Below are 23,851 nucleotides of genomic sequence, written 5' to 3'. Positions count from 1 at the left end.
CCTGCGTAATTGCGCACCCAACTCACTCAGGTGCTTCGCTATATCACATTTGACATTGTCTGTAAACTTCAGTTCATTTGCACATAAATCATACAATGATGGAAAGACCTGTGTGTTGTCCTTGTTAACCTCTTAAGTCGACCCTCTACTTTTTTGAACATTCTGTTAAAAATCGCGCAACATTTCAGCGCCCTGCTACTCATGCCAGGAATATAGTATATGCATTTGCTTAGTCTGTGTGGATAGAAAACACTCAGACGTTTATAAAACTGGTTACCTGTATCTTTATTTGTATTTTACACCTTTTATTTAACTAGGCAAGTCAGTTAAGAACACATTCTTATTTTAAATGACGGCCTAGGAATGGTGGGGTAACTGCCTTGTTCAGGGGCAGAACGACAGATTTTTACCTTGTCAGCTCGGGGATTCAGTGTTGCAACCTTACGGTTAACTAGTCCAACACTCTAACCACCTGCTTTACATTGCACTCCACAAGGAGCCTGGCTGTTACACGAACGCAGTAAGAAGCCAAGGTAGGTTGCTAGCTAGCATTAAACTTATCTTATAAAAAACAAACAATCTATTAATCATAATCACTAGTTAACTACACATGGTTGATGATATTAATAGTTTATCTAGCATATCCTGCGTTGCAAATAATCGTTGCGGTGCGCATTCACGGAAAAAGGACCGTCGTTGCTCCAACGTGTACCTAACCATAAACATCAATGCCTTTCTTAAAATCAATACACAAGTATATATTTTTAAACCTACATATTTAGTTAATATTGCCTGCTAACATGAATTTCTTTTAACTAGGGAAAATGTGTCACTTCTCTTGCAACAGAGTCAGGGTATATGCAGCAGTTTGGGCCGCCTGGCTCGTTGCGAACTATGTGAAGACTATTTCTTCCTAACAAAGACAGCCAACATCACCAAATGGGGGATGATTTAACAAAAGCGCATTTGTGAAAAAAGCACAATCTTTGCATGACTGTACCTAACCATAAACATCAATGCCTTTCTTAAAATCAATACACAGAAGTATATATTTTTAAACCTATATATTTAGCTAAAAGATATCCAGGTTAGCAGGCAATGTTAACCAGGTGAAATTGTGTCACTTCTCTTGCGTTCACTGCAAGCAGAGTCAGGGTATATGCAACAGTTTGGGCCGCCTGGCTCATTGCGAACTAATTTGCCAGAATTTTACGTAATTATGACATAACATTGAAGGTTGTGCAATGTAAAAGGAATATTTAGAGTTATGGATGCCACCCGTTAGATAAAATACGGAACGGTTCCTATTTCACTGAAAGAATGAACGTTTTGTTTTTGAGATGATAGTTTCCGGATTTGACCATATTAATGACCTAAGGCTCGTATTTCTGTGTGTTATTCTGTTGTAATTAAGTCTATGATTTGATATTTGATAGAGCAGTCTGACTGATCGATGGTAGGCACCAGCAGGCTCGTAAGCATTCATTCAAACAGCACTTTCGTGCATTTTGCCAGCAGCTCTTCACAATGCTTCAAGCATTGCGCTGTTTATGACTTCAAGCCTATCAACTCCCGAGATTAGGCTGGTGTAAGCGATGTGAAATGGCTATATAGTTTGCGGGGTGCGTGCTAATAGCGTTTCAAATGTCACTCACTCTGAGACTTGGAGTAGTTGTTCCCCTTGCTCTGCATGGGTAACGCTGCTTCGAGGGTGGCTGTTGTCGATGTGTTCCTGGTTCGAGCCCAGGGAGGAGCAAGGAGAGGGACGGAAGCTATACTGTTACACTGGCAATACTAAAGTGCCTATAAGAACATCCAATAGTCAAAGGTTAATGAAATACAATTGGTATAGAGAGAAATAGTCCTAGAATAACTACAACCTAAAACTTCTTAACTGGGAATATTGAAGACTCATGTTAAAAGGAACCACCAGCTTTCATATGTTCTCATGTTCTGAGCAAGGACCTTAAATGTTAGCTTTCTTACATGGCACATATTGCACTTTTACTTTCTTCTCCAACACTTTGTTTTTGCATTATTTAAACCAAATTGAACATGTTTCATTATTTATTTGAGGCTAAATTGATTTTATTGATGTATTATATTAAGTTAAAATAAGTGTTCATTCAGTATTGTTGTAATTGTCATTATTACAATTTTTTTTTTTAAAATCGTCTGATTAATCAGTATCGTCTTTTTTTGGGCCTCCAATAATCGGTATCGGCGTTGAAAAATCATAATCGGTCGACCTCTTGTACTGAGTCAATGTGCGGGAGTACAGGTTAGTCAAGGTAATTGAGGTAATATGTAGGTAAGGGTAAAGTGACTTTGCATAGATATTAAACTGTGAGAAGCAGCAGAGTAAAAAAGGGGGAGGTCAATGCAAATAGTCCAGGTAGCCGTTTGATTAGCTGTTCAGTAGTCTTATGGCTTGGGGGTAGAAGCTGTTAAGAAGCCTTTTGGACCTAGACTTGGCGCTCCGGTACCGCTTGCCGTGCAGTAGCAGAGAGAACAGTCTATGACTAGGGTGGCTGGAGTCTTTGGCAATCTTTAGGGCCTTCCTCTGACACCGCCTGGTATAGAGGTCCTGGATAGCAGGAAGCTTGGCCCCAGTGATGTCCTGGGCTGTACGCACTACCCTCTGTAGCGCCTTGCGGTCGGAGACAGAGCAGTTTCCATACCAGGCTTTGATGCAACCAGTCAAGATGCTCTCCATGGGTCAGCTGTAGAATGTTTTGAGGATCTGAGGACCCATGCCAAATATTTTCATTCTCCTGAGGGGGAATAGGCATTGTTGTGCCCTCTTCACAACTGTCTTGGTGTGTTTGGACCATGATAGTTTGTTGGTGATGTGGACACCACGGAACTTGAAGCACTCAACCTGCTCCACTACAGCCCCGTTGATGAGAATGTGGGTGTGCATGGCCCTCCTTTTCCTGTAGTCCACGATCATCTCCTTTGTCTTGATCGTGTTGAGGGAGTGATTGTTGTCCTGGCACAACACTGCCAGGCCTCTGACCTCCTCCCTATAGGCTGTCTCATTGTTGTCGCTGATCAGGCCTACCAGCGTTGTCGTCTGCAAACTTAATGATGGTGTTGGAGTCGTAATTGGCCATGCAGTCATGGGTGAACAGGAGGGGACTAAGCACGCACCCCTGAGGGGCCCCCTTGTTGTGGATCAGTGTGGCAGATGTGTTGTTGCCTACCCTTAAGATATGCAATAAAGAAAAAACAGAAAACATATGGAGGGTTGCAGACTTAGACACTGTTTCTATTGACCGGTAGTGGTTGTGCAGCGGCCTAATAGTGTGTTTTTGTCTGACTGTTGTATGAAAGACCCAGCTGTAGACTTCCAGATGGTTAAGGTCTGTGATGGTGGTGACAATGATGAAGTTGATTTAGTTGGTATCATTTAGAAATTGCCTCCTGGTGAGACAGAGAGCATTCCATAGGTAAGATTACTTGCTTTCTTGTCAGTTTGTTGTCATGGTTACATTCCTTTTGGGCTAAATCCCATTCAGAGTCAGAATGGTGTGTCTCTATGCTGATATGTATACATACACCCAGTGCCATGGTAATGCCCTGTTTTGGCAGGCATTACATCACAAGCTATATACATTGGGGCAAAAAAGTATTTAGTCAGCCACCAATTGTGCAAGTTCTCCCACTTAAAAAGATGAGAGGTCTGTAATTTTCATCATAGGTACACTTCAACTATGACAGACAAAATGGAAGAAAAAAAATCCAGAAAATCACATTGTAGGATTTTTAATTAATATATTTGCAAATTATGGTGGAAAATACGTATTCGGTCACCTACAAACAGGCAAGATTTCTTGCTCTCACAGACCTGTAACTTCTTCTTTAAGAGGCTCCTCTGTCCTCCACTCGTTACCTGTATTAATGGCACCTGTTTGAACTTGTTATCAGTATAAAAGACACCTGTCCACAACCTCAAACAATCACACTCCAAACTCCACTATGGCCAAGACCAAAGAGCTGTCAAAGGACACCAGAAACAAAATTGTAGACCTGCACCAGGCTGGGAAGACTGAATCTGCAACAGGTAAGCTGCTTGGTTTGAAGAAATCAACTGTGGGAGCAATTGTTAGGAAATGGAAGACATACAAGACCACTGATAATCTCCCTCGATCTGGGGCTCCATGCAAGATCTCACCCCTTGGGTTCAAAATGACCTCTAGAACGGTGAGCAAAAATCCCAGAACTACATGTGGGGACCTAGTGAATGACCTGCAGAGAGCTGGGACTAAAGTAACAAAGCCTACCATCAGTAACACACTACGCCGCCAGGGACTCAAATCCTGCAGTGCCAGACGTGTCCTCCTGCTTAAGCCAGTACATGTCCAGGCCCGTCTGAAGTTTGCTAGAGAGCATTTGGATGATCCAGAAGAAGATTGGGAGAATGTCATATGGTCAGATGAAACCAAAATATAACTTTTTGGTTAAAAACTCAACTCGTCGTGTTTTGAGGACAAAGAATGCTGAGTTGCATCCAAAGAACGCCATACCTACTGTGAAGCATGGGGGTGGAAACATCATGCTTTGGGGCTGTTTTTCTGCAAAGGGACCAGGACGACTGATCCGTGTAAAGGAAAGAATGAATGGGGCCATGTATCGTGAGATTTTGATTGAAAACCTCCTCCAATCAGCAAGGGCATTGAAGATGAAACGTGGCTGGGTCTTTCAGCATGACAATGATCCCAAAAACACCGCCCGGGCAACGAAGGAGTGGCTTCGTAAGAAGCATTTCAAGGTCCTGGAGTGGCCTAGCCAGTCTCCAGATCTCAACCCCATAGAAAATCTTTGGAGGGAGTTGAAAGTCTGTGTTGCCCAGCAACAGCCCCAAAACATCACTGCCCTAGAGGAAAATACCAGCAACAGTGTGTGAAAACCTTGTGAAGATTTACAGAAAACATTTGACCTCTGTCATTGCCAAAAAAAGGGTATATAACAAAGAGACTTTTGTTATTGACCAAATACTTATTTTGTCTGTGAGAGCCGGAATTCTTACTGGTTGGTAGGTGATCAAATACTTATGTCATGCAATACAATGCAAATGAATTACTTAAAAATCATACAATGTGATTTTCTGGATTTTTGTTTTAGATTCCGTCTCTCACAGTTGAAGTGTACCTATGATAAAAATTACAGACCTCTACATGCTTTGTAAGAAGGAAAACCTGCAAAATCGGCAGTGTATCAAATACTTGTTCTCCCCACTGTAGCTTCCGTCCCTCTAATCGCTCCTACCTGGGCTCGAACTAGGAACACATTGACAACAGCCACCCTCGAAGCATCGTTACCCATCGCTCCACAAAAGCCACGGCCCTTGCAGAGCAAGGGGAACAACTACTAAGTCTCAGAGCGAGTGACTTTTGAAACGCTAACTAGCTAGCCATTTCACATCGGTTACACCAGCCTAATCTCGGGAGTTGATAGGCTTGAAGTCATAAACAGCGCAATGCTTGAAGCATAGCGAAGAGCTGCTGGCAAAATGTTTGAATGAATGCTTACGAGCCTGCTGCTGCCTACCATCGCTCAGTCAGACTGCTCTATCAAATATCAAATCATAGACTTAATTATAGCAGAACACACAGAAATACGAGCCTTTGGTCATTAATATGGTCGAAACCCGGAAACTATTATTTCGAAAACAGAACGTTTATTATTATCGCATATACCCTGACTGCGTGCAATGAACGCCAGAGAAGTGACACAATTTCACCTGGTTAATATTGCCTGCAAAACTGGATTTCTTTTAGCTAAATATGCAGGTTTAAAAATATACTTCTGTGTATTGATTTTAAGAAAGGCATTGATGTCTATGGTTAGGTACACGTTAGAGCAACGATGGTCCTTTTTCCGAGAATGCGCACCGCATCGATTATATGCAACGCAGGACACGCTAGATAAACTAGTAATATCATCAACCATGTGTAGTTAGCTAGTGATTATGATTAATTGATTGTTTGTTTTTTATAAGATAAGTTTAATGCTAGCTAGCAACTTACCTTGGCTTCTTACTTCATTCGCGTAACAGGTAGGCTCCTCGTGGAGTGCAATGTAAAGCAGGTGGTTAGTGTTGGACTAGTTAACTGTAAGTTTGCAATATTGAATCCCGAGCTGACAAGGTAAACATCTGTCGTTCTGCCCCTGAACAAGGCAGTTAACCCACCGTTCCTAGGCCGTCATTGAAAATAAGTGTTCTTAACTGACTTGCCTAATTAAATAAAGGTGTAAAATAAAAATCTAAAATAAATGAATAAATAATCGGCCAAATCGGTGTCCAAAAATTCCGATTTCCGATTGTTTTGAAAACTTGAAATCGGCCATTCCGATTAATCGGTCGACCTCTAATATATACTGCCTGGGCACACACACACTTTTTAGTGAGTAGAGGAGGTACAGTATGGTGAGATTTTCAGATCATGCCAATATAGGCCTTTCCTGTGTGTGGCAAAGAGGGAGAGCTTGCTGATGGATGGATCTATCAGTGTTTCCCTAACTCTGTCCTCGTGACCCCAAGGGGGTTCAAGTAACCAAGTTTTGATTATTTTAATCAGTTGTTTAGTGCTTGGGCATAAACCAAAACATGCACCCCTTTGGGTTCCCAGGACCGAGTTTGGGAAACACTGATCTATCAATACTTATATCCGTAAGGGACAATGTCACAGACAAGTCATCTCTATAGATTTTTGTGTGGGTGCGTTAGAGGTGTGTGTGTGTGTGAGCTGCCATGGAGATGTAACCTGATATATGTCAGCCATTAAGTCATTTAGATCCTGACCTTTCCTGTTAAAAAGCTGAACTACCCTAGGACCTGCTGCTCATAGGGTTAACATCCACTACACTGTAGACCGTGACATTGCACTGTAAGAATAGGATGACGTTTCCTCCAGACACCAATCTGAAGTCAGTTTAGCGTTTTCGGCCCTAATAGATGAGTTTAGGATTTGCGGAGGGTGTGCTGGTCCTAGATCTGTGCCTTGTAGGCCTTACTACCTAGTCAGTGCCTACAGAGTTCTGTGCAGAGTTGTCATGGTGACAGCAGACATGAGTATGCATCAGTATGTTGGGCGTTTTCATTCCTCCCTCTTTTTAATTCTTTCATCTCCCCTCCCCCCTATCAATTCATTTCAAAGGGCTTTAATGGCATGGGAAACAGATGTTTACATTGCCAAGGCAAGTGAAATAGATAATAAACAGTAAACATTTCACTCACAAAAGTTCCAAAGGAATAGACATTTAAAATGTAATTTTATGGCTATTTACAGTGTTATAACAATGTGCACAAATAGTTAAAGTACAAAATGGAAAATAAATAAACATAAATATGGGTTGTATTTACAATGGTGTTTGTTCTTCACTGGTTGTCATTTTCTTGTGGCAACAGGTCACAAATCTTGCTGCTGTGATGGCACACTGTGGTATTTCACCCAGTAGATATGGGAGTTTATCAAAATTGGGTTTGTTTTCGAATTCTTTGTGGATCTGTGTAATCTGAGGGAAATATGTCTCTCTAATATGGTCATACATTGGCAGGAGGTTAGGAAGTGCAGCTCCATCTCATTTTGTGGGCAGTGGGCGCGCACAGCCTGTCTTCTCTTGAGAGCCAGGTCTGCCTACGACGGCCTCTCTCAATAGCAAGGCTATGCTCACTGAGACTTTACATAGTCAAAGCTTTCCTTAATTTTGGGTCAGTCACAATGGTCAGGTATTCTGCCACTGTTTACTCTCTCTTTAGGGCCAAATAGCATTCTAGTTTGCTCATTTTTTTGTTTATTCTTTCCAATGTGTCAAGTTATTATCTTTTTGTTTTCTCATGATTTAGTTGGGTCTAATTGTGTTGCTCTTTGGGGGATCTGTGGGGTCTGTTTGTGAACAGAGACCCAGGACCAGCTGGCTTAGGGGACTCTTCTCTAGGTTAATCTTTCTGTAGGTGAGGGCTTTGTTATGGAAGGTTTGGGACTTGATTCCTTTTAGGTGGTTGTAGAATTTAACGTCTCTTTTTGGGATTTTGATAATTAACACCAAATTGGCCTGATTCTGCTCTGCATGCATTTACATTTAAATTTTTACATTTAAGTCATTTAGCAGACGCTCTTATCCAGAGCGACTTACAAATTGGTGCATTCACCTTATGACATCCAGTGGAACAGTAGTGCATCTAAATCTTTTAGGGGGGGGGGGGGGGGTGAGAGGGATTACTTTATCCTATCCTAGGTATTCCTTAAAGAGGTGGGGTTTCAGGTGTCTCCGGAAGGTGGTGATTGACTCCGCTGTCCTGGCGTCGTGAGGGAGTTTGTTCCACCATTGGGGGCCAGAGCAGCGAACAGTTTTGACTGGGCTGAGCGGGAACTGTACTTCCTCAGTGGTAGGGAGGCGAGCAGGCCAGAGGTGGATGAACGCAGTGCCCTTGTTTGGGTGTAGGGCCTGATGCATTATTTGGTGTTTTACGTTGTACACAGAGGATGTTTTTGCAGGATTCTGCATGCAGTCTCAATTTGGTGTTTGTTCCATTTAGTGAATTCTTGGTTGGTGAGCTGACCCCAGACCTCACAACCATGAAGGAAATAGGTTCTATAACTGATTCAAGTATTTGTAGCCAGATCCAAATTGGGATGTTGAATTTTATGTTCCTTTTGATGGCGTAGGCCCTTCTTGCCTTGTCTCTCAGATCGTTCACAGCTTTGTTGAAGTTACTTGTGGCTCTGATGTTTAGGCAGAGGTGTGTATAGTTTTCTTTGTGTGCTCTAGGGCAACGGTGTCTAGATGGAATTTGTATTTTGGGTCCTGGCAACTGGACCTTTTTTGGAACACCATTCTTTTTGTCTTAGTGAGATTTACTGTCAGGGTCCAGGTCTGACAGTGCAGAAGATCTAGGTGCTGCTGTAGGCCCTCCTTGTATTTGTTTTAAATGTATTTAACTAGGCAAGTCAGTTAAGAAACATACTCTTATTTTACAATGACGGCCTACCCCGGCCAAACTCTCCCCTAACCCGTTCGACGCTGGGCCAATTGTGCGCCCCTATGGGACTCCTGATCACCGCCGGTTGTGATACAGCCCGGGATCAAACCAGGGTCTGTAGTGATGCCTCTATCACTGAGATGCAGTGCCTTAGACCGCTGCCCCACTCTGGAGCCCAGCAGCATCAGATCATCAGCAAACAGTAGACATTTGACTTCAGATTGCAGTAGGGTGAGGCTGGTTGCTGCAGACTGTTCTAGTGCCCTCGCCAATTCTTTGATATATACAGTATATTCAGTGCATTCGAAAAGAATTCAGACCTCTTTCCCTATTCCACGTTTTATTACATTACAGCCTTGTTCTAAAATGGGTTGAATTCATTTTTCCCTTATCAATCTACACACAATACCCCATAATGACAAGGCAAAAACCAATGCATTAAAAAACAGAAATACCTTATTTACAGAAGTATTCAGACCCTTTGCTAAGAGATAGAAAATTTAGCTCAGGTGCATCCTGTTTCCATTGATCATCCTTGAGATGTTTCTACAACTTGATTGGAGTCCACCAGTGGTAAATTCAATTGATTGGACATGATTTGGAAAGTGACACACCTGTCTATATAAGGTCCCGCAGTTGACAGTTCATGTCAGAGCAAAAACAAAGCCATGAGATTGAAGGAATTTTCTGTAGAGCTCCGAGACAGGATTGTGTTGAGACGCAGATCTGAGGAAGGGTACTAAAAGAAGTCTGCAGCATTGAAGGTCCCAAAGAACACATTGGCCTCCATCATTCTTAAATGGAAGAAGTTTGGAACCACCAAGACTTATCCTAGAGCTGGCCGCCCGGCCAAACTGAGCAATCGGGGGAGAAGAGCCTTTGGTCGGGAGGTGACCAAGAACCCAATGATCACTCTGACAGCGCTCCAGAGTTCCTCTGTGGAGATGGGAGAACCTTCCAGAAGTACAACCATCTCTGCAGCACTCCACCAATCAGGCCTTTATGGTAAAGTGGCCAGACGGATGCCACTCCTCAGTAAAAGGCACATGACAGCCTGCTTGGAGTTTGCCAAAAGGCATCTAAAGGACTCCCAGACCATGAGAAACAAGATTCTCTGGTCTGATGAAACCAAGATTAAAATCTTTGGCCTGAATGCCCAGTGTCACTTCTGGAGGAAACCTTGCACCATCCCTACGGTGAAGCATGGTGGTGGCAGCATCATGCTGTGGGGATTTTTTTCAGCGGCAGGGACTGGGAGACTAGTCAGGATCGAGGGAAAGGTGAACAGAGCAAAATACAGAGAGATCCTTGATGAAAACCTGCTCCAGAGCTCTCAGGCCCTACGACTGGGGCGAAGGTTCACCTTCCAACAGAACAATGACCCTAAGCACACAGCCAAGACAACGCAGGAGTGGCTTCGGGACAAGTCTCTGAATGTCCTTGAGTGGCCCAGACAGAGTCTGGACTTGAACCCGATCGAACATCTCTGGAGAGACCTGAAAATAGCTGCACAGGCAACGCTCCCCATCCAACCTGACAGAGCTTGAGAGGATCTGTAGAGAAGAATGGGAGAAACTCCCCAAATACAGGTGTTTTAAGCTTGTAGCGTCATACCCAAGAAGCCTCGGCTGTAATCGCTGCCAAAAACCAGTTTTTGGTTTGTCATTATGGAGCATTGTGTGTAGATTGAGTGGGGGGAACAAAAAAGATTTTAGAATAAGGCTGTAACGTAAGAAAATGTGGGAAAAGTCAGGGGGTTGTCAGGGCATTGTATGTTGCAGAGGGTGGGGCTCAAGCTGCATCCCTATTTCACCCCACGGCCCTGTGGGAAGAGATGTGGTTTTTGGCGGTTTTAACCGCACACTTGTTGATTTTTATAGTATCGTCAGTCCAGTATCGTTTTCCCCCGAACACCGCTTTCCATTCATTTGTATATCAGACCCTCAAGCCAAATTGAGTCATAAGCTTTTTTGAAATCAAATCAACCGTCTCAAATAATAATCTGTCAGTGTAGGAGTGGAGTTTTCATTCCGGGCCTCAAAGGGTTAACCTGCTTCAGCCTCACTCTCAACCACACACACACACTTGCCAACCGGTTTAAACGGGTTCTTAGGAAAAGTGCTTTGTGTGTCCCAATGAATCCTGGGAAGGGTCATATGTGCCTTAGTGATGTCAGATGGGTTAAAAAAAAAAAAACTTGTCAGGTTTCTTTTATCAGATGAGATGTGTGTGAGTGGCCCAACTACAGTAATGAGTGCGGCTGTGTGTGTGTGCTCTGAATATTCGCGGACATAACTATTCTGAGAAATTGAAAGGGGAGGGGGCAATGTGTGGGTGCTGTATGTATCGCTGAAAAGTGTCCCCTGGTGAAAGTGTAAATGTGGTTGTTTTTTTCCAAAGTCGTAGCTTCCTGCCGTGCGTCACTTGGCAGAAGAGAGGCCTGGGTGTTCAACTTGTTTTGTTTACTGCATGTATGACACAGAACACAACTCCTCACTTTACTATCTGTCTGTCAGTATGACTGTGGTTAGTCTTGCAGCATCTCGAACAGTCTAGTGTTGTCTGGTCAAGTCTCTCTACTCCTTGTTTGTCTCTGTCTCCCTATCACAGTCTCCGTGTGTGTGTGTGTGTAAACGGGAGGCAGGGATTAAGAGCAGCTAGCATCTGTGTAGCTGGCACCAAGGTGGTCATGTGTGTTCCAATCCCTTAGCCATCAGTCGCAGTGACAGAGAGAAAGCGAGAACTAGCTAAGTACTGTAAGTCTCCTACTCCATTCTGTCCCATAGGACAACATCTGTTGCCCACCTAGCTTCATAGAGAGGGACCGAATCTGGCGTTAATGTTTTGTCTCTGTCCTCAGTAACTGCTTCAGGGTCAGCGATGCCTGTCCAAGGTCTATACACGTTATGCTTTACAACTGATTTGAGGTCAGCTATAGCCACCCTAGTCCAAGGCTATATTCTGCTTGACTATCTATTGATGTCAGCTTTGTCTATTCCAGTGAATGGCTGACCAAGTCTTCTTCTCTCCTTATCTTTGTAGGGGGATGTCTGAGGAGGCTGTTCGTCAGACACGCAGCCAGAAGAGGGCGCTGGGGAGGGAAATCTCACCCCATGATTCTGAAGCACCTCCCACTCAGTCTGACAGCAAAAAGCTCAAACTAGACGGGGCCGAGACTGGAGCTCCGGACCAGGATCATGAGAGCCCAAATGAAACACAACCAGAACCACAACCTGAAACAACGAAGGATGACCAGGACCTGGTTAAACCTCTGGTCAAGCCTGTGGTCCAGCCTGAGAAGGCAACGGAACCAGAACTACCCCGATTAACATTACCGTTAGTGTTACCATCGCACCCGGCAAAAGAGCAAGAGCAGGACCGGGCACCGAAACAGTCAGAACAGAGCTTAGAGAACTGGACTGAGCGGAATGACCGCGGCGACCAGGTAAAGGTGAAGAGTGAGATGCATTTAGATGGGCAGAACCAGACTGTGCGGTCAGAACCGAAGGTGGCCAGCAGCATGATGACGTCAACGGAGGTGAAGGCTACCATTAAAGTGGAGGTCCAGACAGGAGAGCAGGCTCTGGACATGAGCACCTCTAGAGGGTGAGAAGAACACTGTATTTATTCTCTTAAAAACTGATGTGAGATCAGCTCCTTTTATTCTAGTACTAGTAGTAGCATTTACTCTATACCATTTGAAACTGACTTCAGATCAGTTTCCCCCAATGAACAAAAGGTTTTATAATTTGGTTCTGACAGAAGTCTTTTAAATCGGTTTGGTGTGGGCAAGTGGGAGATCAATTAGATAAACATTATTTTGTACATTTTTTGAGGGGAAGGGGGTGGAGCTTTGTTTGCATAGCTCTCTGTGTACTTTGTGCTGCTTCATTTTTGAAACGCGAGAAACTGTGAAATCACTGGAGAGCCCTTAACTCCCCTGAACGAAATGAAGCCTGTGTGTCATAAACCGGTTCCAACTGGCTGTTGCCATGGTTTTCACTGTGGAAGGAACAGCAAGGGGAGGGGGGCAGAGTGAGAGGCAGGGTCACGTGATGATGCCTGAGTGGAGGGTCATGTGACCTGCTTTGGAAGAGTGATTAATCCACAGGAAGTGGTGATGGTGCTGCTAAGCCCTGAGGAAGAAGACACTCAAGGTGTTGAGGAGGAGGCTGGTTGTCCCTCCTTATTCATTAAATATTATATTAATGCCCACTTTTGAGAATTTACAATCTGTCTTTACAATCTGGAATTAGTAAATGACTACGTCACACTGTCAACTGAGTAATTCATATCAATACAAGTTTACAGCAAAAAAATACATTTAATTGATGCTAATGAAAGTCAAATATAATGTGGTTAGACTAGTGTTGAGCCACTGGCCCACACACATCTAACATACAACAGATATAAACTGGTAGCCTTCCAGTAGAGACACCGCTAGTCTAGGTGTGAGGAGTTTATAATGCAGTCTCCTCCTACTCCTTATCATGTCAACACAGCTTTATGTTTCCTGGTAAGAAGGGGGCCATTTCTGAGGACAGTTGTCTGATACTGGACACTGTAGATAACAGAGAACTGATCCAAATTGTACCCTCTTCAATATATTCCCTCGGTCCCAAAAGACCCCCGTTCTTTAACAAATCAAATGTATTTAGAAAACCCTTTTTACATCAGTAGATGTCACAAAGTGCTTATACAGAAACCTAAAGCCTATGAGGCTAGCCAGGTGCCACCTGTAAGAGGCTAGCCAGGTGCCACCTGTAAGAGGCTAGCCAGGTGCCACCTGTAAGAGGCTAGCCAGGTGCCACCTGTAAGAGGCTAGCCAGGTGCCACCTGTAAGAGGCTAGCCAGGTGCCACCTGTAAGAGGCTAGCCAGGTGCCACCTGTAAGAGGCTAGCCAGGTGCCACCTGTAAGAGTCTAGCCAGGTGCCACCTGTAAGAGTCTAGCCAGGTGCCACCTGTAAGAGTCTAGCCAGGTGCCACCTGTAAGAGGCTAGCCAGGTGCCACCTGTAAGAGGCTAGCCAGGTGCCACCTGTAAGAGGCTAGCCAGGTGCCACCTGTAAGAGGCTAGCCAGGTGCCACCTGTAAGAGGCTAGCCAGGTGCCACCTGTAAGAGGCTAGCCAGGTGCCACCTGTAAGGCTAGCCAGGTGCCACCTGTAAGAGTCTAGCCAGGTGCCACCTGTAAGAGTCTAGCCAGGTGCCACCTGTAAGAGTCTAGCCAGGTGCCACCTGTAAGAGGCTAGCCAGGTGTCACCTGTAAGAGGCTAGCCAGGTGTCACCTGTAAGAGGCTAGCCAGGTGCCACCTGTAAGAGGCTAGCCAGGTGCCACCTGTAAGAGGCTAGCCAGGTGCCACCTGTAAGAGGCTAGCCAGGTGCCACCTATATCTCTTATTGTTGAAGTGAAACTATAGAAGATATTATTATGAATGTACTCTTGTTACCATCTTGTGGACAACATGGGTTACTACACCTCTCTCCACCTTTTTCAGATTAAATTCAATGTAAATATCAACCCCTTTCTTCTTCCTTCGATTAGGGCCATAAAGAGGGAGCCGTGTCCCCCGTCCCCAGATGATGATGATGATGATGATGTCATTGTCCTATCAGATAATGACTCCTGCAGTCCGCCGATGAACGGTTTGAACCACTTCAAGGAGCTGGACACAGTCCTACTCATGGTTAGTGAAAGAGCTATACCACCCTCCCATAATGTTCCTCATACCAGTCTCTTTCTATGGTTTTCTGATCCTAGATCAGCACTCATAACTAGTCCGGGCCCAGGGCCCTTATCCACAAAGCGTCTCTGAGTAGGAGAGCTGATCTAGGATCAGTTTCAACTTTTATATTGTACGTGAAGAAGATCGTACGTACAGACAGATCCTAGATCAGCGCTCTACCTCTGAGACACTTTGTGGATTGAAGCTCTGGTCTCTCTTTATGCTGTACCGGTCTTTCTCTCTTTGGTCTAACTAGTCTTTATCTGTTGTCTGTGTAGAAGAGCAGGCCAGAGGAGAGGGATCGCATCATCAAACAGTTGAAGGAGGAGCTGAGGTTGGAGGAGGCCAAGCTGGTGCTGCTGAAGAAACTACGCCAGAGCCAGATACAGAAGGATGCGTTGCAGAAGGTATGGACACATGCAGCCAAGGTGAGCTGGACTCACTCTATCGTGATGAGGTAGCCCTGGTTGCCACTTAAAATCAGTGTTTCTCCCTCGCCCAGGAGGGAATTTGGTTTCCCAGAGCGGAAGATTGGAGTTCAGATCCCAGTCTCACACACACACACACAGACACACACAAATATAGACAAAGCCACACAGGCCAACAGAAATACATTCACCCAGATGCATACCTCTTTACACTTACAAATTGACAGACACTCTGATACAGACAAACCCACACACACAAACAGCTCATTCTGTCCATTTCTGTCTTGTTCCACAGCCCTCAGGATTGTCGGGTTCTGCGGCTCCTCCATCTCTGATCCGGGGATCCATCGCAGCCAGCAAAGGCTCCCAGCAGGTCGGTCACCTGTCTCACACAAACAAGCTTTAATTCACACACAAGTTTATCTTAACCACATTTCTGTTTATTGCATCGTTTAATTTTATCCCCAGGTGGTGTCAGGTAGGAGTTCAGGCACAGTCATTCCACCTCCTCTGGTGAGGGGAGGGCAGCAGATCTCCTCCAAACATGGCTCCCACAACTCCCAGATCATCATGCCACCTCTGGTCAGAGGGGCACAGGTAAGACACGCCACAATCTACTGATATCAATACTAAAAATGACAGAGTTTTGTGTCTTAGACTATGCTCACCTGTTTTCTTTTTTCTCTCTCTCATTCCCTCCCTATCTCTCCACACTCCCCCCATATCACTGCTTTGTCCCTATAATTGTTCTGTCCTCTGTTGACTGTCCCTTGCCCTTTCCTATATGTCCTCTGTCTGACCTATGTTGGCCCCCTATATCCCTGCCCTGTCCCTCTTCTCCTCATCTGTCCACTCACTCCCCTGTCCCCATGTGTCATGTGTCCCGGGTAGCCAATCGCTGTGTCTCCCCAGCAGATCCAGTCTCTCCGGCAGCAGCAGCAACAGCAGCTGTCAGGGTCTGGCTCAGGGAGCTCTGGCCCCCCTCCTCTGCTGTTGGCTCCCAGGGCCAACGTACCCGGCTCTCAGGCCCAGAGAGGCCTCATGCAGTCAAGCCTCATCAGGGTGGGCAACGTCAACAATGCCAGCCTGCTGGTTAACATCTCACAAGTGGGTCAGAGGTTTATCTCGATAACAAATCATTTCTGGGTAACAAATAAGTCGCTTACTGCAATAGGTTTCCATTAAAATGGTTAAAAATAAACAAACTATTTCTCAAGCAAGAATTTGGCTATGAATGTCTTGGATTGGTCTGAGAGGTGAGGGGGAGAGCACCAGAGCGGTGCAATAACCACAGTGTGGACAAAGATTATAGAATTAACCCAAGATAGTTCATCTGTGTTCTTTTCCAATGGGAGCAAATGAAGCACAGTGGGCAGAACAAGCAAGGAGGTGGGCAGAGCCAAGCACCTGCAAGCTCGATCCCATTGGTGCATCTTAGCATTTAATTGCATATTTTCATCAGGGAACGTCTACTTTTTACGTGTGCAAAAACTCAATTTGGCCTTGCACTGCTTCTAAACAACACCCTTTTTTTTTTTTACTCTTGCAAAGCGTCAAGTCTACAAAACTTAGTGCACTTCGTTCGTAAAATATTCTACTTTTGGGAACAGAAAACTATTGAGATCTGATTTTTCATTGATGAGAAAATCAGCAGAATGTCGGCCCAGTTTCATCTAGCACCATCTCCTCCCTCTGCCCGCCAATGGACTTCCCTTCATCACCATATTTGGTGGTGACTGGGTTCTAAATAGATTCTTCAGATTTATACCCCCTGTGAACTATCTGGGTTTCCTCTTTTATCTGTGGTGTGGATCAATCCACCAGCCTGGAGGGACCTAATGGGAGGGATATGTAACCTGAAATGAGCTATTATACACTATTGAAGTGACACGGCAGGCATCCTTATAGTTTTACACTTTTTGTCTGCTTTTTTGAATTGTCTTCAATTGGTAAAAACGTAGCATAATGGTTTTCAGTGCTAAAACACCATGAAAGGCATCTAGCAAAAGTAAATTCATCCACAAACACAAATATAATTTTTTATAATAGCTTGTGCCCACATTATAATGAATTTGATGACCAGGGTTAATGCAATTAATTGATTATTGAATGTTATTCGATGAACACAGCTTTGTAGAGCCAAAACAAACACATGCCTCTACTCAACACTTAAACTCGAGAAGGATTCGTTTGGATGGCTGCTGCAGCTTCCATACTGTGCTAATCTCTCGCGATTGTCAAGCCGAGAACATTCCTCAAAGAGTTGTTCAGAATCTAGTCTGGTTGTGGCCACAATTAGACCTATTTTCAAAGCTATTACTAAATAATCTTATCTGTATACTTAGATATCACAAATTTAATTTTTTTTTTAGAAGTCTGTCACAAATGACAGCTACAATAAGCCCCTATGGTGAATGAGAGGCTTATAGAATCATGAAACCTACCGAGTTTTTACTGAATTGTTTGCCAGTAGGGGGTTCTGCTCTTGGCATTACTGAATAAAATGAGTCTAAACATTTGTTCTTTTGACTGAACGAGTTGAACAGATCTAAGTAATTAAAAAGAGCCAAACTTCACATCACTACTGGGCAGCATCCTGCACTGGCGCCGAAATCTCCATGAAATCCAGAACTGCCTCCACTTTGTTAATATATAGAGCCTGGTGATGTCACCAGCCAAGCCAAAACTACACCAAAACCTGATGATTACAATATCCTGTGTACATTGTATTAGGAAATAACACTGATTAAATAGTCTTGAATTTGTACGGTGTTAGTTTCATCAGTTGACCAAAAATGCTACAAAACACATGAAAAACCGTATTTTTAAAGGCTTTGCCAGGGGGGTGGTTCAGACTCTGAGAAGCAGTGATTTAAAAAATAAAAAAAATATGGAGAACCAAAGTACTAAATTAAATAATTAGTTACATCCTTTTGGCAATTAACAATAATTTTGAGAAGTTTGGATAGGAAGCAAGTAGTAGTAGTAGTAGTAGTTATTATTTGACGATAAGTGCATTGAATGTGCATTATAAAACAGATATTGTTGATGAAAGATGAAATGCATGATTGTTTTCAACGTTATCGTTGCGATCAGCTGGTGCACATGAGGCAGCCTTGCACTTGATATAGATTGAAAATGGCAAGTAGAGATGATGTTCTCCCCTCTAGGCTAGTGGATCATAGTGGTGCAATTGAAACTTGCAGATTTGATTTGATCAATCCAATTGCATTCACACTTTGGGTATATTGAACCGCTCAAGCTTAGCTAACTTTCCTCTAGAGAATAGACCTGAATTTACAACAGTTTTGATTAATCTGATCTGTCTTGTTATAAAAAATAAAAAAAAGTTTTTTTAAATGATTGACCTCAAACCTCACCTGGATACCTTCTTTCCCCACTTGTCTCCTCTATTTGTCTATCCCTTCCCTCCTTCCTTCTCCCTCTCATCCGGTCCTCATCCCACTCTGTCCCAGGCCTCTCCAACCAACATGAAGGGTTCTTCTATCTCTTCCCAGTCTGGAAACAGCAGTGTGTCTGTGGTCAACGTGAACGACTCTCCTGCCGCCCGCCAGGCTGCGGCTAAGCTAGCCCTGCGTAAGCAGCTGGAGAAGACCCTTCTGGAGATTCCTCCTCCCAAGCCTCCCGCCCCAGAGCTCAACTTCCTGCCCTCGGCAGCCAACAACGAGTTCATCTACCTAGTGGGCCTGGAGGACGTGGTGCAGAACCTGCTGGACTCCATGATGAGAGGTACAGTACCTATTACGCTGGTATTAACTCTAAATTACCCAATACCAGTGTTTCCCAACCCTTTCCTCTGCCCCACCCCATACTCACTACACTGTCATAAACATACTCACTACACTGTTATAAACATACTCACTACACTGTTATAAACATACTCACTACACTGTTATAAACATACTCGCTACACTGTCATAAACATACTCGCTACACTGTCATAAACATACTCGCTACACTGTCATAAACATACTCGCTACACTGTTATAAACATACTCGCTACACTGTCATAAACATACTCGCTACACTGTCATAAACATACTCGCTACACTGTCATAAACATACTCGCTACACTGTCATAAACATACTCGCTACACTGTCATTAACATACTCGCTACACTGTCATTAACATACTCGCTACACTGTCATTAACATACTCGCTACACTGTCATTAACATACTCGCTACACTGTCATTAACATACTCGCTACACTGTCATTAACATACTCGCTACACTGTCATTAACATGCTCGCTACACTGTCATTAACATGCTCGCTACACTGTCATTAACATACTCGCTACACTGTCATTAACATGCTCGCTACACTGTCATTAACATGCTCGCTACACTGTTATTAACATGCTCGCTACACTGTCATTAACATACTCGCTACACTGTCATTAACATGCTCGCTACACTGTCATTAACATGCTCGCTACACTGTCATTAACATGCTCGCTACACTGTCATTAACATGCTCGCTACACTGTCATTAACATGCTCGCTACACTGTCATTAACATGCTCGCTACACTGTTATTAACATGCTCGCTACACTGTTATTATCATACTCGCTACACTGTCATAAACATACTCGCTACACTGTCATTAACATACTCGCTACACTGTCATTAACATACTCGCTACACTGTCATTAACATACTCGCTACACTGTCATTAACATGCTCGCTACACTGTCATTAACATACTCCCTACACTGTCATTAACATACTCGCTACACTGTCATTAACATGCTCGCTACACTGTTATTAACATGCTCGCTACACTGTTATTATCATACTCGCTACACTGTCATAAACATACTCGCTACACTGTCATAAACATACTCGCTACACTGTCATAAACATACTCGCTACACTGTCATTAACATACGCTACACTGTTATTAACATACTCGCTACACTGTCATTAACATACTCGCTACACTGTCATTAACATACTCGCTACACTGTCATTAACATACTCGCTACACTGTCATTAACATGCTCGCTACACTGTCATTAACATGCTCGCTACACTGTCATTAACATGCTCGCTACACTGTCATTAACATACGCTACACTGTTATTAACATACTCGCTACACTGTCATTAACATACTCGCTACACTGTCATTAACATACTCGCTACACTGTCATTAACATACTCGCTACACTGTCATTAACATGCTCGCTACACTGTCATTAACATGCTCGCTACACTGTCATTAACATGCTCGCTACACTGTCATTAACATGCTCGCTACACTGTCATTAACATGCTCGCTACACTGTCATTAACATACTCGCTACACTGTCATTAACATACTCGCTACACTGTCATTAACATACTCGCTACACTGTCATTAACATACTCGCTACACTGTCATTAACATACTCGCTACACTGTCATTAACATACTCGCTACACTGTCATTAACATACTCGCTACACTGTCATTAACATGCTCGCTACACTGTCATTAACATGCTCGCTACACTGTCATTAACATGCTCGCTACACTGTCATTAACATACTCGCTACACTGTCATTAACATACTCGCTACACTGTCATTAACATGCTCGCTACACTGTCATTAACATACTCGCTACACTGTCATTAACATGCTCGCTACACTGTCATTAACATGCTCGCTACACTGTCATTAACATACTCGCTACACTGTCATTAACATGCTCGCTACACTGTTATTAACATACTCGCTACACTGTCATTAACATACTCGCTACACTGTCATTAACATGCTCGCTACACTGTCATTAACATGCTCGCTACACTGTTATTATCATACTCGCTACACTGTCATAAACATACTCGCTACACTGTCATAAACATACTCGCTACACTGTCATAAACATACTCGCTACACTGTCATTAACATACGCTACACTGTTATTAACATACTCGCTACACTGTCATTAACATGCTCGCTACACTGTCATTAACATGCTCGCTACACTGTCATTAACATGCTCGCTGTTATTAACATGCTGTTATTCATTAACATGCTCGCTACACTGTCATTAACATGCTCGCTACACTGTCATTAACATGCTCGCTACACTGTCATTAACATGCTCGCTACACTGTCATTAACATGCTCGCTACACTGTCATTAACATGCTCGCTACACTGTCATTAACATGCTCGCTACACTGTCATTAACATGCTCGCTACACTGTCATTAACATGCTCGCTACACTGTCATTAACATGCTCGCTACACTGTCATTAACATGCTCGCTACACTGTCATTAACATGCTCGCTACACTGTCATTAACATGCTCGCTACACTGTCATTAACATGCTCGCTACACTGTCATTAACATGCTCGCTACACTGTCATTAACATACTCGCTACACTGTCATTAACATACTCGCTACACTGTCATTAACATGCTCGCTACACTGTCATTAACATGCTCGCTACACTGTCATTAACATGCTCGCTACACTGTCATTAACATGCTCGCTACACTGTCATTAACATGCTCGCTACACTGTCATTAACATGCTCGCTACACTGTCATTAACATGCTCGCTACACTGTCATTAACATGCTCGCTACACTGTCATTAACATGCTCGCTACACTGTTATTAACATGCTCGCTACACTGTTATTAACATGCTCGCTACACTGTTATTAACATGCTCGCTACACTGTTATTAACATGCTCGCTACACTGTTATTAACATGCTCGCTACACTGTTATTATCATGCTCGCTACACTGTTATTATCATGCTCGCTACACTGTTATTAACATGCTCGCTACACTGTTAACATGCTCGCTACACTGTTATTATCATACTCGCTACACTGTCATTAACATGCTCGCTACACTGTCATTAACATGCTCGCTACACTGTTATTAACATGCTCGCTACACTGTTATTAACATGCTCGCTACACTGTTATTAACATGCTCGCTACACTGTTATTAACATGCTCGCTACACTGTTATTAACATGCTCGCTACACTGTTATTAACATGCTCGCTACACTGTTATTAACATGCTCGCTACACTGTCATTAACATGCTCGCTACACTGTTATTATCATGCTCGCTACACTGTTTATAATCACTGTATATCACTACTAAACCATCACTAGCGGTACAAAACATTTTGCTGATATTAACACTATTAAATTACAGTATTCCATCATCAAAGTTAAACGAACACATATTTTACACTCACAGACACTTCATTACACAATAATATCACTTCACCAGGAGAGGTCATACCCTAACAGCACAATACTGTCAGATGGGTTTCCTCCAGTAGTATTTGATCATTAGGCTTCATATTGAAACCAGTTTTCTCCTGTTCTGTCTAATCCCACTCATCCTCTGTCCTCCTCAGCTAAAACAGGGTTGCCCCCGGTCAAGCCTGCCATCAAAGAGCCCTTCACCTGCATCCAGTGTAGCACCGACTTTACTTGTCGCTGGAGGCAGGACAAGGCCAAGGGCGGGACCATACTCTGTGCTGACTGCATGTCCTCCAATCAGAAGAAAGCCCTAAAGGCTGAGCACACCAATAGGCTGAAGGCTGCGTTCGTCAAGGCCCTGCAGCAGGAGCAGGAGATAGAGCAGCGGATCCTCCAGCAGACCGCCTCCCCTGTCTCTCACACCCCCTCCTCTTCCTCCTCTCCGTCGGTGAAGGTGGATCATCTGATGTCCCAGCAGCTGAAGCAGGTTCAGGCCCAGGCTAGGGTCTCCTCTTTGCAGCACCATCACCAGCAGCAGAACAGAGGACAGAGCATTGCACGCCACCACTCCAACATCAAACAGGTAGGGGTGAGACACTTCTCAACAGTTCCCTGAAACTGTCACATCACCACCGGAGCCACTCCAGGCCCTGTCACATTCAATTTGAAACAGACGGTTCTAAGATTCTCCTACATACAGAGAGTATGGTTCCTTTGGCTTGTGTGGTCTGTTCTTGTCACTCAATATTCTATATCTTCTTTCTCCCTTCCCCCAGAGCCCTCAGGGCCAGCTCTCCCGTGGCGGTATCCCATCGGTGGGGGTGAGGGGCGTGTCCCACTCCTTCTCCTCCTCCTCCTCTCAGCTGCAGAGCGCTGTGGCCGCTGCGGCCTTGGTCAGCCGGCCAGGTAAGCATGCCCATGTGCGCCCCGCTGCCCAGGGTTCTAAGGGCAGCTCCAGTGGGAACAGCAGCAGAGGTAGCGCCCAAGCCACTGCATGGAGGAAGCAGAACATCAACACAGGTAGACTCTATTACCGACTGGGCCCCCAACCAACCAACCCACCACACCACACTGCCCACAGCTTCTACCTCTACACACTGAACGTTTGTCCCAGTCCAAAAACACCCCCTAGCACATTTTACTAGTTGCTTCCCTTTGGGTGTTTGCTGATCTGAGGGAAACAGGTGTAAACAAAATGTCCGAAGCTTGTCTAAACCTACTGGAGCTTCCTAGGTGGAGTCATCACCATAATGTTTACTCCTAAGCCAATGGGATAGGGATTGTTTTTGGACTCTGCATCTCACTTCTCTGTGGGAGAATCTCAATTGCATACTCATTGCATCCTCTCTCCTCACCTCCTCAAAATCCATTGGAGGAGAAGGTCAGAGAGGAGGGACCTCTGGCTTTCTCATCTAATGGGTTTTGAGAAGGAGGCGAGAAGAGAGGACGCGAGGGGTATGCAAT

General features: G+C 44.1%; 1 protein-coding gene across 6 annotated transcripts in view; it reads left to right on the top strand.

Annotated features, from left to right (window-relative positions):
• The window catches only part of LOC115116376 (transcriptional repressor p66 alpha-like), a 32,908-nt gene that overhangs the window by 6,411 nt on the left and 2,646 nt on the right, over positions 1–23,851 (top strand). The window contains exons 2-10 of one of the 6 annotated variants that reach the window (XM_029644871.2): positions 12,032–12,595; positions 14,531–14,672; positions 14,990–15,139; positions 15,435–15,512; positions 15,608–15,736; positions 16,031–16,246; positions 18,616–18,889; positions 22,543–22,970; positions 23,164–23,293. In XM_029644871.2, coding sequence (XP_029500731.1) covers positions 12,036–12,595; positions 14,531–14,672; positions 14,990–15,139; positions 15,435–15,512; positions 15,608–15,736; positions 16,031–16,246; positions 18,616–18,889; positions 22,543–22,970; positions 23,164–23,293 — 2,107 coding nt within the window. In that variant the 5' untranslated portion in view covers positions 12,032–12,035. Of the gene's footprint in view, positions 1–12,031; positions 12,596–14,530; positions 14,673–14,989; positions 15,140–15,434; positions 15,513–15,607; positions 15,737–16,030; positions 16,247–18,615; positions 18,890–22,542; positions 22,971–23,163; positions 23,408–23,851 lie in introns of all 6 variants that reach the window. The other 5 variants (XM_029644869.2, XM_029644868.2, XM_029644866.2 and 2 more) reach the window with 5 other exon arrangements.

This window comes from Oncorhynchus nerka, linkage group LG9b (assembly GCF_034236695.1).
Source record: "Oncorhynchus nerka isolate Pitt River linkage group LG9b, Oner_Uvic_2.0, whole genome shotgun sequence".
In the NCBI taxonomy this organism is placed as follows: domain Eukaryota; kingdom Metazoa; phylum Chordata; class Actinopteri; order Salmoniformes; family Salmonidae; genus Oncorhynchus; species Oncorhynchus nerka.
This window is presented reverse-complemented; position numbering and strand designations above follow the sequence as displayed.